Source organism: Malaclemys terrapin, chromosome 2 (assembly GCF_027887155.1).
Source record: "Malaclemys terrapin pileata isolate rMalTer1 chromosome 2, rMalTer1.hap1, whole genome shotgun sequence".
NCBI lineage: Eukaryota > Metazoa > Chordata > Testudines > Emydidae > Malaclemys > Malaclemys terrapin.
Window position 1 is genome coordinate 37,253,233 of NC_071506.1, and position 17,233 is coordinate 37,270,465.

The following is a 17,233-nucleotide window of genomic DNA, read 5'->3' on the forward strand; positions in this document are numbered from 1 at the left end:
CTGGAAAAGAAAGGGAGTTGCTGGCAGAAGGTATCGAGGAGAGGAGAGGACTGGCTCTTGCCAAGTAACCATTAACAATCCTTTCACCCCCAGCAGAGCAACCCCACAAAAGCCCTAGGAAAAGGGATATTCACAGTCAGTATCCTAAGGTTAAAAGGCATTAGCAGTGGACACACATGCAGTTGCTACAGGCAAAGGTTTAAAGAGCTCTGAATCTCTCTTGCATAGGAGGCATGTCGGAACACGCAGTCTGACCCTATTTTCTTCTTCAGGCATTTGTTAATTACCTCAGTTTCTCAAGACCCATAAATCAGCTGTAGGAATTAGTCTTATCTCATTGACCTGCTGACAGTAGTGAATTTCAGATAAGGAGGCATGCTCCAAAAAGTCTTTATGAAGCAATTAAATATGTATGAGGATGGCTGTGTGTGCACTATGTGTTCTGTCTAAGTAATACTTTGAGAATCTCAAGATTTTTCTTTCAGTGGAAGATTAATAAGGTAGGGATGTGAGATACTTACCGCTTCCATTAGCCCCTTCACTGTGGGTGACTTTAGCATCAAAGCATCAAACACTTCATCAGTCTCTTTCCTCACATACAGAAGCACTGAAAGAGCAAGGATCAAATTTGGAGCAGGCACAGACAACTGAGCAGATGAAATACGTCTTATTAAATAGGAAGCCAAATATTAATTTTGAATCAATGACAAATCAACACAAATAATGAAAGCCAGATGATGTTGTTAAAAAATAACACCATCTCCTGTAAACACTGATGTAAACTTGCAGGAGGCATATTGGCTGGTTTGGAAACACACAAAGAAAATTAAACCAATTACATTAAATTTTTGAGGAATCCATGTTTTTGTGAATTTAAGATTAGTTAATAGTTTTATTGAAATATGTGAAGTCCCCGTTAAAGAGCATTTGAGCTATTGCTTTGTAGATTTTCAGTCCCTGGGCTGAATCATGGGATCAAACAACTGAAATTATAACCAGTTCTCTCTGCAACCTCTTTATAAGATTTGCACCTCTCTAACCTTTAGCCAAAAGGCTAGGAAAAGGAATTCAGAAAAGGCACGTCTACTTCGTAAATTAAATTTGCCTTTAGCCAATACCCTGAGAAAAAAGTAAGTTTAAAAAAAAAGTAACATTCTTTGATGTTACCATTTTGGCAACCTTAAATGTGCACCCTCAAAATGAAATCTAGTCAATTTCACAGAATGAGTTAAAAGTAATTTCAGGCACTACAGGGGAGTTATTCAAAGGCACAAATGGCAGTTAGGCACTTACTTCCCATTGATTTTCACCTGCCCTTTGTGCCTTTGAAAATCTCCTCCTCAGACCCCTGCCAATTTTTGCGGGTTTGCAATCATAGTTTCCTGTCTGATCTAGATGTTTTTTCTCTCCCCTCTTGCTGTGCTAAACACCCTCACAGATAAAAGGGGAAACAGTGAAACAGACTCTACACAAAGTGCTGACACAGGTACAAAGTAAACAAACTGAAAATTAGAAAAACACATTTCTTTGTCTAATCTCTTCACTTATATGAATCTTAGGTGTTACTTGTAACTGCAGTAGGTTAAACTTTTTTAGACAGAAGTGTAAGGTATTGATAACTATTTTTCTAAAGGGACAGTTTATTTCAAACTACCAGGAAATTCGATATCAATTAATGTATATTACATGCACATATACATATTCTACCAGATACTTAGAGGTCTATGTGACAAACTGCACCAGCCATTATTTGTACCTACAAATTGGAAATACAAGAAAGAGAGACTAGTTTTTAACCCTTAGAGTCTGGAGGATATTTTTCACCAGATTATATTAATTTTACAGTAGAATCACCTCCTTTGTAAGACAGAGGCAGAAGAGTATTTGCTATAGCTTTAATTCCCATTGGAAATATGTTTTAAGTGTGAACATGGACACATTAGGAAGAATTGCAACTTCTTTGCCCGGGCTTTCAGGTGACTGAAATGAGCTCATACTTAGCTGTCAAGATCACTGTCCATTCTCTGCCTTAAAACTGGGCTTCAGGGGATCATGATGTTTTTGCTCCTCGTATTTAGCAATGTTAAGGACCTTACTATAGAACCATATAAAGTGCACCCAGGGATGGGTAAAAGCCTTAAAAATCCATGTAATAGTGAAATGTAGAGAGCCTAATCTATCTGATGATATGTAGTAACACGATTTGCTTATTCAAGAATGGCTTTTTGGTGACTCGAAACAGTTCCCATGTAACTTTCAGCTTATATCTGAAAGGGGGAAAATCACTCAATCAAATGTTACTGTTAGGGTAGTTAAAGTTAAATCTCTTTGCTGTACTGAGAATGTCAGAGAACATTATGTTGAACGAAGGATCAATTACAGGGATAATGGGGAACCTGAATCACTGCTATGTGTACATAGAACATGGAGTTGTAAATATATGGTGTTTTAGTGGCGTGAATGGAATTCTGTCATTGATTCACTCAGTTATGTGATTCAAACATCTCTTATCACATCTGATTAAGTGTCCATCATACTGTCACTATTTCCATGTCATCTAGCCAGTCTCTCTTACCAAGGATAAATCACAGTGTTAAAGACAGGCTAGATATAGTAATAGACAGTGAGCTGTGTGTAGGGGCAAATCAGAAAAACTGTAACCTCTAAGCTATCTATTCCTAGCTCTAAATATTCAGTACCTACTGTCTTCCCAGCTTTGGATTGCACTGTGTTACTTAATGCTCTAAGTCCAAGAGTTTCAAATATGGTCCCTATGGGTAGACTCCTAAATCTATATTTAGGTGTCTAAATAAACAGCCCGATTTTCAAAAATGCTGAGCACCCAGCAGCTCCCCTGAAGTCAAGCAAAGCTGCTGGGATGTTCAGCTCTTTTGAAAAATCAGGCCACTAATTTAGGTGTCTAAATATGAATTTGAATTATGATGTTATGGAAGAATTCTGAAAAGATAATGGATAGATTGCAGAATCAATGAAAAACTATTGGAGATGACTGGAACTCAGCAAATACTGAGACCTTATGAAAAGAAAGATTCAATTTGCAGGAAGCATTTTAAGGGGTTCAGCAGGTGATGCACGTTTATGGGAACTGGAAGGGAAAGTAGTTGGCAGAAGAACATGAGGCAGGCAAAGATGATCTTGGATGGATGATGTGGTACCTTGTGCGGATCAAAAGCTCTGATCATCCACAAAGAGATTAGCAGAGGGCTGTACAGAATGGGCTAACATGGGGGCAAACCTCCAGTAATGGAGATGCCACATAAAAAGAAAAAAGGAATTTAGGAGCCTAACTTTGGGCACCCACTTTGAAAATCTTAGCCTCATGCCTCTCAGCCTTCAAACCTGCCAAGGTATGATACAAGTAACCAAGGTGTGACAAATCAGTGCAATGTGTTGTGTCGTAGGTTATGGATAATTTACAATGACGGGAGATGTGATTTATGCAACAAAAAAGAGGGAGAAGTGGTTTACACAAGTAAAGATGTGCTTTGCGCTCGTGGATCTTACCACTTGGGGTTTGTACCAGTGCAGCTACATCAGTGCAAATGCTCAGTGTAGACAAGACTTTAGGGTGGGTTTTGTGTTCCATGTGAACAGCTCACACGACCCTACAAATCCAAACTATTTTAGTGTAATTTAGAGTGATTTTCTTGAGAGACATAAGCTAGAAAGACAAGGCATTCTTCAGGATGGAGAATCTGAGACAGGTTGCAGAAAGTCTGCCAGGGCAGGAAGGCAAGCTGGAAGAGGCCTGGCTTGGGACCAGCAAAGTAAAACCTCTGGGTAGCACTGCATGAACGGGGATGTGAACAGGGCAGCTGGAGGCTGCTGGCTTTAATTAGTTCAAATTTTGTCACCATTAAAATGTTTTATGTTTTGAATTCTTCATCCTGACATAGCTGTGAATCCTGAATAACGTTAAAACAACAAATCACAGAACAAGAATTACACAGGTGTTTTGAGCTGTACAACAATGGCTCCTATGTGCATGCCTGTGTGATCTTCCTGAACCATATTATAAATTAATCACTCAACTGAAGGAATCAAAGCAAGTATCTCTCTCATGCTAGTTCACCATGCTGTTAGCTGGGAATTCTTTGTTGGGCCCAGGATGTAGGGAGAAAAGGGTTTCACACCCAGCCCTGGTAGCTGGCCCCTCTGCTTTCAATGGGTGGTGCCAACACCCCCAAATCTGAACTGACCAGGGCTTCAGTTTGGTCAGATCTGAGTCTTTGACTTGGGCTTATCTCACATTTTCATTTTGATTTTTAAAAATCTTTCTGCTCATTAATTCTAAGCAGACAACAGCATCTACCTGGTACATCTGGTACCCTTCACAGATTCATGTACATCACCACCATGGCCAGCAAAAGAAAGATCACAGATCTAAGCACATGGAGAGACATTCCTTGAAAGGTGAAAGGACACCGATGTGTAGCACATCTCAGTGTTTTGTTGTCTTAATATTGTCAAGGACACACACACACACACACACACTCACGATCTCAACACATTGGCAGGTTTGACTGATCCGAACTATTCAAACCTCTGGAGTCTTCAGCAATATTTGACTGAAAGTCTCATGAAAGTAGCTCTCTCATTGGACTAAATCCTTACAGTTTTTACTCAGGCTAATCTCCCAGTAAAGTCAGCAGGAGCTTGGATGTCTGTATCTGACCCAGTGTATTGTGTCCTTTGTATTGTGGTCCTATCCAGAACAAGAAAGTGCTAAGATGAATGCAAATGAAAAATAAATAGTGAAGGATTTGTCAAGGGAACTTTTTTGAACCTCAAAGTCTGTTTCAAGGGTTGGGAAACGTTCTGGACAGTTTATATTTTATACAATCACATTTGTCTATCCCTTCTCAAGATAGCATGCAAACTAGTACCTATTGATTACCCTTAGCATGTTCTAGAAATTCTCCTTGTATAATAGTTGGTGTGGTGGCAGTGGGCCTCATTCTTCTGTCACTTACTCTATTTTTACACCATTGTAATGCCACTGCTTTTCATTTGAGTAATTTCTGGTTCACCCTAGACCAGTGGTTCTCAAAGCCAGTCCGCCGCTTGTTCAGGGAAAGCCCCTGGTGGGCCGGGCTGGTTTGTTTACCTGCCGCGTCCACAGGTTTGGCCGATCACAGCTCCCACTGGCCATGGTTCGCCACTCCAGGCCAATGGGGGCTGCGGGAAGGGCGGCCAGCACATCCCTCAGCCCACGCCGCTTCCCGCAGCCCCCATTGGCCTGGAGCGGTGAACCGCGGCCAGTGGGAGCCATGATGGGCCAAACCTGCGGACACGGCAGGTAAACAAACCAGCCCGGCCCGCCAGGGGCTTTCCCTGAACAAGCGGCGGCCTGGCTTTGAGAACCACTGCCCTAGACTGCATGAGTGAAGAATGCAGACCAGTGCATTTATTTTCCTGATAATTAATTATTACCTCTTTTCAGTCCTTCTTCTTTCATTTGTTTCAAAGGCGATGGGCCAAACTCCTCCTCCACAGGCCGGAACATCCTTTTAACCAGGATGCTGCTACTAGAAAATAACAAAACAGCCTTTTTGTCATAATACTCTCCTTCCAACAAGAGAGGAGCCAACAGTGACAGTTTATATCTCACTCCATACTCAAGCAAAACTCCCACTAGCGTCTCAAGGAATGGTAGAGCAAGAACTGCAAGGATTTAGATCCTGATCCTTCTCTGAACTATCCAAGCCTCTTGAATTTCCCAGAATGACTATGTCAGGTAAATATTTCCCAATATTAAATACAAATTACAAAGGCCAATATCTGTTTAAACATATGAGGAAGGAGCATGAAAAAAGAAAGACCTAGCTGCTGATGTCACTATACAGTCACTCTCCCACCTTCCTCTATATCAAGGACTCCACCATGCCAGGGTATGCCCCCCACTATCTCCTCATTTCCCCCTTCAGGGACTCTACACACCACATCTCCCCCTTACTCCCATGCCAGGGCTCTGTGTTCTCCCTCATTTCCCCCTTCCCCATACCAGGTTCTCCATTCTCCTTCCCTGCTGGGATTCTGTATGCCCCCCATCTCACCTTCCCCACCCCACATTTTATTCCTTTTCTTCTGTTTGGGAGATAAATCATCGAAGGTGTCAACATGTGAAACTCTGTTGGGAAGATAGGCAGAGATGAGACTGGGGTATTGTTATGCTGGAAGCTATTAATGGCTGCCGTCAACCAATTTTTTGATCTGTAGACAATTACAGACCTGGTTGAATGTGTTATTGGAAGCATTATTGCATTATATCCAAACAGACAGACAGAAAGAGAAATGCCATCAGTTTGAATGTAAGATTTTGCTTCTCTTGGCCAATAATACTCTGCAATTTATATGGTCGAGCCTTGCTCAATAGTATTCCAAACTCCTGTTCTTTACACTTGTTTAAAAGGCAACACCATGCTCATTTGTACAAAAGATAGAGAAAGGAAGGAGGAACATGAAGTTAATGCAGAGAATTCATAACTTGTAGAATGGAAAGGGGTTGTGGTTGCAGTCTGCAACCTTTAAACTTCCAACTGTGATCTCACCATATTTAAACAGGTTCAAACAGTCAGTTCCTGGTTGGGAGACACCAGAGAAACCAAAGGTGCTGCAGGAAATTATTGTGGTGTTTAAGTAGGGGGCATTCTTCCTCTACACTCATAGAGAGCTAATGCTTCTGCATGCTGCTAGGGGGCACTATGATAGTGGATCTACAATCTTCAGGATAAGTCAAAACTGAGACTGGGCCACTTGGTACCATTAAAAATTCCATTTTGTTTGCAAGAGTAGGGGAGTCAGCCCCAACATGCTGACCTAACTATATTCAGCCGACTTAAAATCCTTCTGCATTTGTATTGGACATGGATCCACTTCTTCTCCTACACAGTTGCGTCACGTGTTGCTCTGCACTATTAAACAGCTTCTATCTTCCACTCAAGAGCTTCTTGCTTTTCAATGGTGCTTTAAGCAATTCCTACATGGAAAAATTTTAAAGGGGCTTGGAGTTTCCTTAAGGTGGAAGGTACAGTACTAATATAAATGTAAAATTATTATTTTATGTTATGATCCAGTACATTGTATTGACCTTGTGATGACCCTTCCTGCTTAATGCACTATTTTATTATGGACTGTAAAAATAAACAGATATAAAAAGAAGCCAGCCCATGTGGCGGAAAACAGTAGTCAAAATAAAAAACCTTTGCCTTCTCAACTCCACAAGTTATGAACACAGAACAGGAAGGAAAAAATGGTTCTTGTTTATTTGACTCTGTGGTTGCGTGCCTGATTTTCAAGGGTTTGGACTACTGGCTGCAAAACTTTATCGCAAAGCAATAAATGTCTTACCCTTCTCTCTCGTCGTCTATGTTATAGCAAACCTGTAGGGGTGGAAAAGGAACAAGTTTATTGCTGCAGCATAGATACCCGCTATATGGAAGAGCTCAAAAAAGGAAAAGAGACACAGTTTGAATTTTGCATCTGTTAATTTTTTGCCCCTTGTATAAAACAATTGTCTATGGTTTTAATTGTGACCTGAAGAAAATGTGGATTAGAACAACTGCTGTTGTGTATGCCACAATGGAGGTACCTCAATGTATTTTGACAAGAATCTTCTCCAGTCTGGTTTACATCATTCTTCCAATCGCTAGGAAAGTATAACAGTCCTGAAAATCAGATTACTACTTGCCTAAATAACCCCAATGTGATTTAAACCACAGCAGTCACAAGCTTTATATATAAAATAGATGTCGAGGAAGCTAATTAAAATATAAAAACTAATACAAAAATTAAAGGCACTAATGGATATGCAAATGGTATTAGTATGTATGGTACACATCTGTTTCTAGCATGATGCACCTATATACAGGGCCAGATACTCAGCTCCTGTAAATAAGCATAGCTTGAATGCAGTGGCACCATTTTAAACCAGCCAGGGTCTTGGACTACAGTCTGTAGCAGAGATACAAATAATGCTCAGTATTTTCATAGCATTCTCCATGTTTCAGGTGCTGTATAAGACACTAGATCAACCATAGTCCTCACAACCCCCCTGCAAGGCATGTGAGTAGGTAGATAGGTAAAAATGCTTACTGGTAGGTAAGAATGCTCGCTTATTCTACTAACATTGAAAACTAGGAACTAAAACACAGAACTAAAAACCTGTGTTCTAGTCCCAGTTCTGCCACAGATTTCCTGACTGACCTTGGACACGTCTCCTATGGTTTGAATGTGCAAGGTGCTGATTGCACTCAACTGCAACTGAAACTTTCAGTGGGAGATGAGGGCAGTGGCGTAGCCAGGTGGAGTGAACACGGGGAGCAGAGAAGTGTGCTGAGGCTAAATCCATTAATATCTGTAAAGTAGTATAAGCTCATCAGATGAAAGGTGCTGTATAACTCCAAAGTATTGTTCTAATAAAACATTTTGGAATCAAGAAATAGGAGGTTTTGTAAAATACAAAACACAAAGAATAGCTAAGGATAAAAACATTAGGATACCCAGAAAACCCTAGTATACAGCGATATAGAATAGGGATAAATATTATCTATAAGCGTGCAGTCAGAAAGAATATGATATATTCCATTTTAATTTGGAAAATTATTTACATTCCATGTAGTAAGGAATAATTCTATCTTCTTACATTTTGATGCAAATACACATTCGCATTTGAAAGTCACAAGAATAGAAGGTACCCAGTGCTGACATATAAGTGGGAGTCTTTCCATTCCTGGTGAATAATTTTAGTGGCAGCTGTGATCATGACGGCTAAGGTCTATATGCTTTTCATAATCTCTTCTGCAATGCTGGCTGCTTTAAAAATTAATTATAAACTCATACTCAATGTCACTTTGGTCTTTGTTTCTTTTACATTTCTAGTGAGATGTGCATATACCTAGACACAGATTTGGCAGTCCCTATTACTAAGCTTTCACTCCATCCACTAAGCAGTACACAGTTAATATATCCATGTTTAGGAAAAAGCCACTGATGGAGCTAGAATTCAGGTTTGCAGCTTTCCCAATGAGATAAAGGAGTGGCTCTAACCAAGCCAGCAAAGACTCTGTTGTATTTAATTCACAGGTCTTTAAAAAAGGTAAATCATGCTTGTGAACAATAGAAGTAATGATTTTGAGCATTACCCTTGATCTCCAGAGTTTCATTATCACTACCTATGTGAATGCAAGACTCTTCTAAGGAAATACAGAGATCAAGGAGACAGGAATCATATGTAATGGCGTTAGGGGAGCTTGTTCCTTGTGACTACTTTTAAAGACAGCAAAAACCTGACAGGCCGACATGGAGTTAACATTTGATCATACTGGTCATTGTTTTAAATCATCCTGGGAATGGGTGTCTCTTCTACCACAAGGGGGCACATTATCTCTTGAAGTCTCTCACAATCAGGGCCGCCGAGAGCAGGTTCGGGCCCTGGTGAAAAAAAATTTTTGGGCCCCCCAGCAAGGGCGGACCAGCTAAACAGGGCATGAGAGGGGGGGAAGCCGGGCCCGGAATTTTTTCGGGCCCCCCAGCAAGGGCGGACTGGCTAAACAGGGCCGACGAGAGGGGGAGAGGCCGAGGAAGCCTGGCCCCGGTAATTTGTACCAGCTTTCCCCCCCCCGCCCGTCGACCCTGCTCACAACATGTGTTAACTACTTATGCTAAACAATCTGTTCCACCTTGGATTTAGCTGGGACACTTGAGTACCTTTCCTAGACCTGAAGAAGAGCTCTGTGTAAGCTCAAAAGCTTGTCTCTTTCACCAGAAGAAGTTGGTCCAATAAAAGATATTACCTCACCTACCTAGTGTCTCTAAAGTCAATCAGCACAGACAAGAAACAATTGTTTCTCTCGGTCACATGTCAACTTCCTATTCTGAAGCTCCTATTTGTTCCCTTCATAGTTACCTTAAAAATCTAGAAATATTAAATTAACTCCTTCCTTCCCCTGTAGAACTATGAACAATGTTTCCCCTCTCTTCTGAGGTCTTCCTGGTATACCTGTACCACAGGGCTACTCAAGAGCAACATTAAATTAAAATAAAAACAAAAACAAAAAATCCTGTCACCAAACCCCTGCTTTGAGTCTATGAAGTATGTCTTACAGCATAGGTAGCTGGATAACTATCAGACACCTGTGCTTCTCATTGTTGATTCCTACCTGTCCAGTCCTTTGTAGGTTTCCAAAGTGAATATCTGGTATGAAGAGAACTGGTTGAGAATCCAGGTCAGTCATTGTTTTGAAGTAGGTGATGTCGCTCTTTTTTTGCAGAGGGAGAGCAGACAATTTCCCTTCAGCTGCTAATAAGGATCACAAAGCAGTGTTATGATGATAGAAGGCATAATGAGCATGACTTAGAGCAATCTGGACTGGCCTTTCTTACTCACAGTTATTGCATGAGGCTTGTGATGCTTGGCCTTTCCCTTTCTTCCTGTTCTGCTTCCTCTCTTCATCACGGATTTTCCTTTCTGCTCCCTGAGACCAAAAATACAGATATTACCCTACAGGGATCAGCTAATAAAACTACTACATGTGATGCCTAGACACCACAGTCATGGGTGCATTAGAAATGCTTAAACAGAGAGAGAGAATCAAGTTAATGTGAAATAAACCAAGGCAAGTGAAAACTCAATACAGTGGCCAACTCTGTATCATGTCACAGTGCCTAGATGCTTCATTCCATTATGCACTAAAGTGAGAACACTGCAGGACTGGCATTCCTTTAAACCTTGTCTACACTGAGCTCTCCCTTAGGATCTCCTAGGTTTGCATTAGCACAGCAGCTCTATACAGGTGCTAGCTTTGTAAAGCGCTTTGAGAAGCAGGGCTGCCCAGAGGATTCAGGGGGCCTGGGGCAAAGCAATTTTGGGGGCCCCTTCCATAAAAAAATGCCCCCCCCCCCGGCCCCCCCGGGCAGCCCTGTTGAGAAGTACTGATGAAAAGCGCTATATAAGAGTTAGGTACTATTATTATTAGCAATGGTGGGAAAGCTAATGTAGCTCCATAAGAGCGTACAGGCCACAGCCTTCAAGCATGTAAACAGATATTTATAGACATTTAAAGACATGGAGAAGTACATACAGACTTTGAAGATGCATAGTGTTGACCTAATAGGCCCTAACAGCTCCTTTGTAGTCACTGGGCTGTTATGTAAATACATTCCTAAGAAGTTTATAAAATAAGCCTTGTTATTGACATAACAAGCAGCAAAACCTCCTTTGAACCTATTCAAATTTATTGTATAAATAGAAGTACAGACATATTGTTAAGCAAAATAAAAATCCATATGCCCCAAGACAGTCATCACTCAATATGAAATATCCCAGTTTTTTCACTTTAAAAATAGAAGTTCCTCTTTTTTATTTTAATCAAAGTGGGAGATGTTCACTTGGAGCCAGTAAAATTCACATGTACTTATTCAGAACTAAATGAATCAAGCTACAAAAGAAAGTAAGAGAGAATGAAACGATTCTGGAGGCTGAGAATCAGAGAATCATAGAAGATTAGAGTTGGAAGAGACCTCAGGATGTCATCTAGTCCAATCCCCTGCTCAAAGCAGGACCAACCCCAACTAAATCATCCCAGTCAGGGCTTTGTCAAACTGGGCCTTAAAAACCTCTAAGGATGGAGATTCCACTACCTCCCTAGGTATCCCATTCCAGTGCTTCACCACCCTCCTAGTGAAATAGTGTTTCCTTATATCCAGCCAAGACTTTCCCCACTGCAACTTGAAACCATTGCTTCTTGTTCTGTCATCTGCCATCACTGAGAACAGCCGAGCTCCATCCTCTTTGGAACCTCCTTCAGGTAATTGAAGGCTGCTATCAAATCCCCCCTCACCTTTCTCTTCTGCAGACTAAATAAGCCCAGTTCCCTCTGCCTCTCCTTGTAAGCCATGTGCCCCAGCCCCCTAATCATTTTCGTTACCCTCCGCCGGACTCTTTCCAATTTGTCCAATTTGTAGCAGGGGGCCCAATACTGGACGCAATACTCCAGATGTGGCTGCACCAGTGCAGAATAGAGGGGAATAATCACTTCCCTCGATCTGCTGGCAATGCTCCTACTAATGCAGCCCAATATGCCATTAACCTTCTTGGAACCCTGGACATGATCCATGAATGGCACGTCTGATGACTGCAATGGGACCAAGAGCCAACACAGAGAGTGAAAATGGAAAATGTTCATTTGGAGAAAAAAAAAAGAAGTTATTATCCTGTAGGGGGCCAGGGTGTCTGCCCTCCGAACCTGAGGGTAAAGGGCCTTTCCCTCAGCCTGAGTGGGCGGGGCCAGCCCAAGCTCGCTCCATCCCCCGGAAGGGGAGGGGTGGAACAGGAAGTATAAAGGGCGGGGCCCTTAGCTCAGTTGGGGCAGCACGAGGGAGGGAGGCAGACGCAGACCGTGGGCTGCTCCCTTCAGACCCTGCTGCCACACCAGGGGAGGCCCTGGACCAGCGGAGACCTCACCTGGAGGACGGACTGGGGCTGCCAGGACTGCCCGCTGCCGAGTACCCAGAGAAGCTGGAGGAGCCTGAGCCTGAGGGGGAGCTGGAGCTGCAGCAGCGGACTACCCCAACGCACTGGCGGGACCAGAGGAATTCGGACGAGCAATCGGGTAGGAAGTAGCCCAGGGACAGAGCTGCACAGTGGTGAGTCTGTATTGCGGAAGGATGCCGCTGATCCAGTGGCGGGACCCTCATCCTGTCACTGTCAGGGCCCTGGGCTGGAACGCAGTGGTGTAGGGTGGGCCTGCGTTCCCCTACCCGGCCGAGCCACGCCGGGACCTTTGCCGGTGCTCCCCTGCCTGAGGGGCGCGCTACTGACCTTAGCTGGCGCTCCCCTGCCTGAGGGGCGCGCTACTGATCTTTGCCGGCGCTCCCCTGCCTGAGGGGCGCGCTACTGACCTTTGCCGGCGCTCCCCTGCCTGAGGGGCGCGCTACTGACCTTTGCCGGTGCTCCCCTGCCTGAGGGGCGCGCTACAGACTCTGGCTGGCGGCCGCCCCGCCGCTAATTCCCCGCTGACGGAGGCGTGACCCAGGCCGGCCAGTGACCTCATAGCTCCCCACCGCCCCCTAACGGGTAGGTGGGTCGACGCGGATCACATATCCCTAAAAATTAACATTTATCATGGAACCTCTGACCCAGATTTAAGTCCTGATCCGGCTCCAATTGACATCAACAGCAAAGCTCCCCTTGACTTGGACACAACGAAGCCATTTAGTTCGAAATAAAGGGCTCTTAAAATCGATTTCTGTACTCCACCCCGACGAACAGAGTAGCGCCAAAATCGATATTGTCATTTCGAATTAGGGTTAGTGTGGCCGCAATTCGATGGTATTGGCCTCCAGGAGCTGAACTCGGATGCACTGGCTAGGTAGGCAGGAAAAGCCCCGCGAACATTTGAATTTCATTTCCTGTTTGCCCAGCGTGGAGAGCACAGGTGACCACAGATAGCTCAGCTCATCAGCACAGGTAACCATGCAGGCCGATAATCAAAAAAGAGCACCAGCACGGACCGTACGGGAGGTACTGGATCTGATTGCTATATGGGGAGAGGATTCAGTGCTAGCAGAACTTCGTTCGAAAAGATGAAATGCCAAAACTTTTGAAAAAATCTCCAAGGGCATGATGGAGAGAGGCCACAATAGGGACTCAGATCAGTGCCGCGTGAAAGTCAAGGAGCTCAGACAAGCCTATCAAAAAACAAAGGAGGCAAATGGTCGCTCCGGGTCAGAGCCGCGGACATGCCGCTTCTACGCTGAGCTGCATGCAGTTCTGGGGGGGCCGCCGCCACTACCCCACCTCTGACCATGGATTCCGAGGCGGGGATAATCTCATCAGCTACACCTGAGGATTCTGTGGACGGGGAAGAGGAGGAGGAGGAGGACGACGAGCTTGCGGAGAGCACCCAGCACTCCGTTCTCCCCAACAGTCAGGATCTTTTTCTCAGCCTGACTGAACTACCCTCCCAACCCTCCCAAGCCAGTATCCAAGACCATGACCCGGTGGAAGGGACCTCAGGTGAGTTTACCTTTTAAAATATAAAACTTGTTTTAAAAGCAAGTGTTTTTTAATGATTACTTTGCCCTAATGACTTGGGATGCATTCGCGGCCAGTACAGCTACTGGAAAAGTCTGTTAACATGTCTGGGAATGGAGCAGAAATCCTCCAGGGACATCTCCATGAAGCTCTCCTGGAGGTACTCCAAAAGCCTTGCCACAAGGTTTCTGGGCAGTGCAGCCTTATTCCATCCTCCATGGTAGGACACTTGACCATGCCATGCTTGCAGCAAGTAATCTGGTATCATTGCATGACAAAGCCTGGCAGCGTATGATCCCGGTGTTTGCTGGCATTCACGCAACATCCATTCTTTATCTCGCTGTGTAATCCTCAGGAGAGTGATATCGCTCATGGTAACCTGGTTGAAATACGGGAATTTAATTAAGGGGACAGAGGTGGCCGTTCCTACTGGGCTGTTTGCCTGTGGCTGAAAAGAAATCCTTCCCTGCAGTTAGCCAAGAGCAGGGGGGGGAATTGGCCCTGAGCTTTTCGTGTTTGGCTAGCAGGGATCTTCCCTGTTACCAGCCACACGGTGGGGGGAGGGATAAAGCGATCATCCCCGAGAATTGGATGGGGGGGGAGGGGGTTAGTTTGTTTTCTGCTGCTGAAGGTTAACAGGAAAACCGCAGCAGTCAACGGGCTTTGCTTGGTATGTGGGAAAGGAGGGCGCAGAAGCCGAAAGACAATGGCTTACCATGGCCGCATGCAAGCTGAATTCTGTTGCCCAGACCTGCGTCTGTGATCTCTAACACCAAAGCCACAGGCACTCAATATTAAGATGGAAAATGCGACCTTGTACTGAAATCACATGTGCTATGTAATGTGAATAGTGTTGTTCACCATGAAAGAGTATAAGCATTGTTCTGTAAAATGTATCATTTTAAAAACTTCTCTCCTTTTTTTCAACCCTCCCTCCAGAAGCTGCAAATTTTTCAAGCCTCCCTCCTCCGTCCCGAAGGCTATCTCAGATAAGGCGGCGGAGAAAGAGGACATGAGACGAGATGTTCACGGAAATAATGGAATGCACCCGCAATGAAAGAGCTCATTTGAATGAGTGGAAGGCCACGGTATCTAAATTTAGGAAAGATGCCAGTGAACATGAGGTCATGAGGGACGCTCGAGATGAGAGGTGGCAGGCTGCAATGCTGGGGATGCTGCGTGATCAAACAGACATGCTCCGGCATCAGGTGGAGCTTCAGGAACAGCAGCAGGATAACAGACTGCTGCTGCAGCCGCTGTATAACCTTCCTCCCCCCTCACCATGTGCCATATCCTCCTCACCCAGACGTGTAAGAACGCGGGGGAGGAGGGAGGCTCCGTGCACCCTCCCACTCCACCCCAGTGGACAGCCCAACCAAAAGGCTGTCATTATATTGAATTTTTTCAGTGGCCTTTTACTTCCCTCCTATCCTCCTCCCAAACCTCACCCAGATTACCTTGTCGGTTCTCTCCCTATGTTTATAATCAATTAATAAAAAATACATGATTTTTAAATGATAGTGACTTTATTTCCTTTGAAAGCAAGCTGGGGGAAGGGGGAGGGTGGGTTCCTTACAGAGAATGAATCAATAAAGGGGGCAGGTTTTCATTAAGGAGAAACAAACAGAAATGTCACACTGTAGCCTGGCCAGTCATGAAACTGGTTTTCAAAGCTTCTCTGATGCACAGAGCTTCCTGGTGTGCTCTTCTAATCGCCCTGGTGTCTGGCTGCGCGTAATCAGCAGCCAGGTGATTTGCCTCAGCCTCCCACCCCGCCATAAAGGTCTCCCCCTTACTCTCACAGAGATTGTGAAGCACACAGCAAGCAGAAATAACAATGGGGATATTGGTTTGGTTGAGGTCTGAGTGAGTCAGTAACGATCGCCAGCGACCTTTTAAATGGCCAAATGCACATTCTACCACCATTCTGCACTTGCTCAGTCTGTAGTTGAACAGCTCCTGACTCCTGTCCAGGCTGCCTGTGTATGGCTTCATGAGCCGTGGCATTAAGGGGTAGGTTGGGTCCCCAAGGATAACTATAGGCATTTCAACATCCCCAACGGTTATTTTCTGGTCCAGGAAGTAAGTCCCTTGCTGCAGCCGTTTAAACAGAGTATTGTTCCTGAAGACGCGAGCGTCATGAACCCTTCCCAGCCAGCCCATGTTGATGTTGGTGAAACGTCCCTTGTGATCCACAAGTGCTTGCAGCACCATTGAAAAGTACCCCTTGCGGTTTTTGTACTGGGTACCCTGGTGCTCCGGTGCCAAGATAGGGATATGGGTTCCATCTATCGCCCCACCACAGTTAGGGAATCCCATTGCAGCAAAGCCATCCACTATGACCTGCACATTTCCCAGAGTCACTACCTTTCGTAGCCGCAGCTCAGTGATTGCTTTGGCTACTTGCATCACAGCAGCCCCCACGGTAGATTTGCCCACTCCAAATTGATTCCCGACTGACCGGTAGCTGTCTGGCGTTGCAAGCTTCCACAGGGCTATCGCCACTCGCTTCTCAACTGTGAGGGCTGCTCTCATCTTGGTATTCTGGCGCTTCAGGGCAGGGGAAAGCAAGTCACAAAGATCCAAGAAAGTGCCCTTATGCATGTGAAAGTTTCGCAGCCACTGGGAATTGTTCCACACCTGCAACACTATGCAGTCCCACGAGTCTGTGCTTGTTTCCCGGGCCCAGAATTGGCGTTCCACTGCTATAACCTGCCCCATTAACAGCATGATTTCCAAAGCACCGGGTCCCATGGTTTGATAGAATTCCATGTCCATATCCTCATCACTCTCGTCGCCGCGCTGCCGTAGCCTACTCCTCGCCGCCTGGTTTTGCAAGTTCTGGTTCAGCATAAACTGCACGATAATGCGCAAGGTGTTTACAATATTCATGACTGCTGTCTTGAACTGAGCGGGCTCCATGCTTGCCATGGTATGTCATCTGCACTGTTCACCCAGGAAAAAGGCGCGAAACGGTTGTCTGCCGTTGCTTCCCTGGAGAGGGGGGAAGATATACCCAGAACCACCCGCGACAATGTTTTTGGCCCCATCAGGCATTGGGATCTCAACCCAGAATTCCAATGGGCGGAGGAGACTGCGGGAACTATGGGATAGCTATGGGATAGCTACCCACAGTGCAATGCTCCAGAAATCGATGCTAGCCCCGGTACATGGACG

General features: G+C 44.7%; 1 protein-coding gene across 4 annotated transcripts in view; it reads right to left on the bottom strand.

Moving 5' to 3' along the window:
- The window catches only part of GRHL2 (grainyhead like transcription factor 2), a 114,663-nt gene that overhangs the window by 15,136 nt on the left and 82,294 nt on the right, over window positions 1-17,233 (bottom strand). For 2 of the 4 annotated variants that reach the window (XM_054018247.1, XM_054018243.1), the window contains exons 10-14: window positions 10,409-10,496; window positions 10,182-10,321; window positions 7,372-7,403; window positions 5,455-5,549; window positions 522-607 (exon numbers count right to left, since the gene is read on the bottom strand). In XM_054018247.1, coding sequence (XP_053874222.1) covers window positions 522-607; window positions 5,455-5,549; window positions 7,372-7,403; window positions 10,182-10,321; window positions 10,409-10,496 — 441 coding nt within the window. The remainder of the gene's footprint in view (window positions 1-521; window positions 608-5,454; window positions 5,550-7,371; window positions 7,404-10,181; window positions 10,322-10,408; window positions 10,497-17,233) is intronic. The other 2 variants (XM_054018245.1, XM_054018244.1) reach the window with 2 other exon arrangements.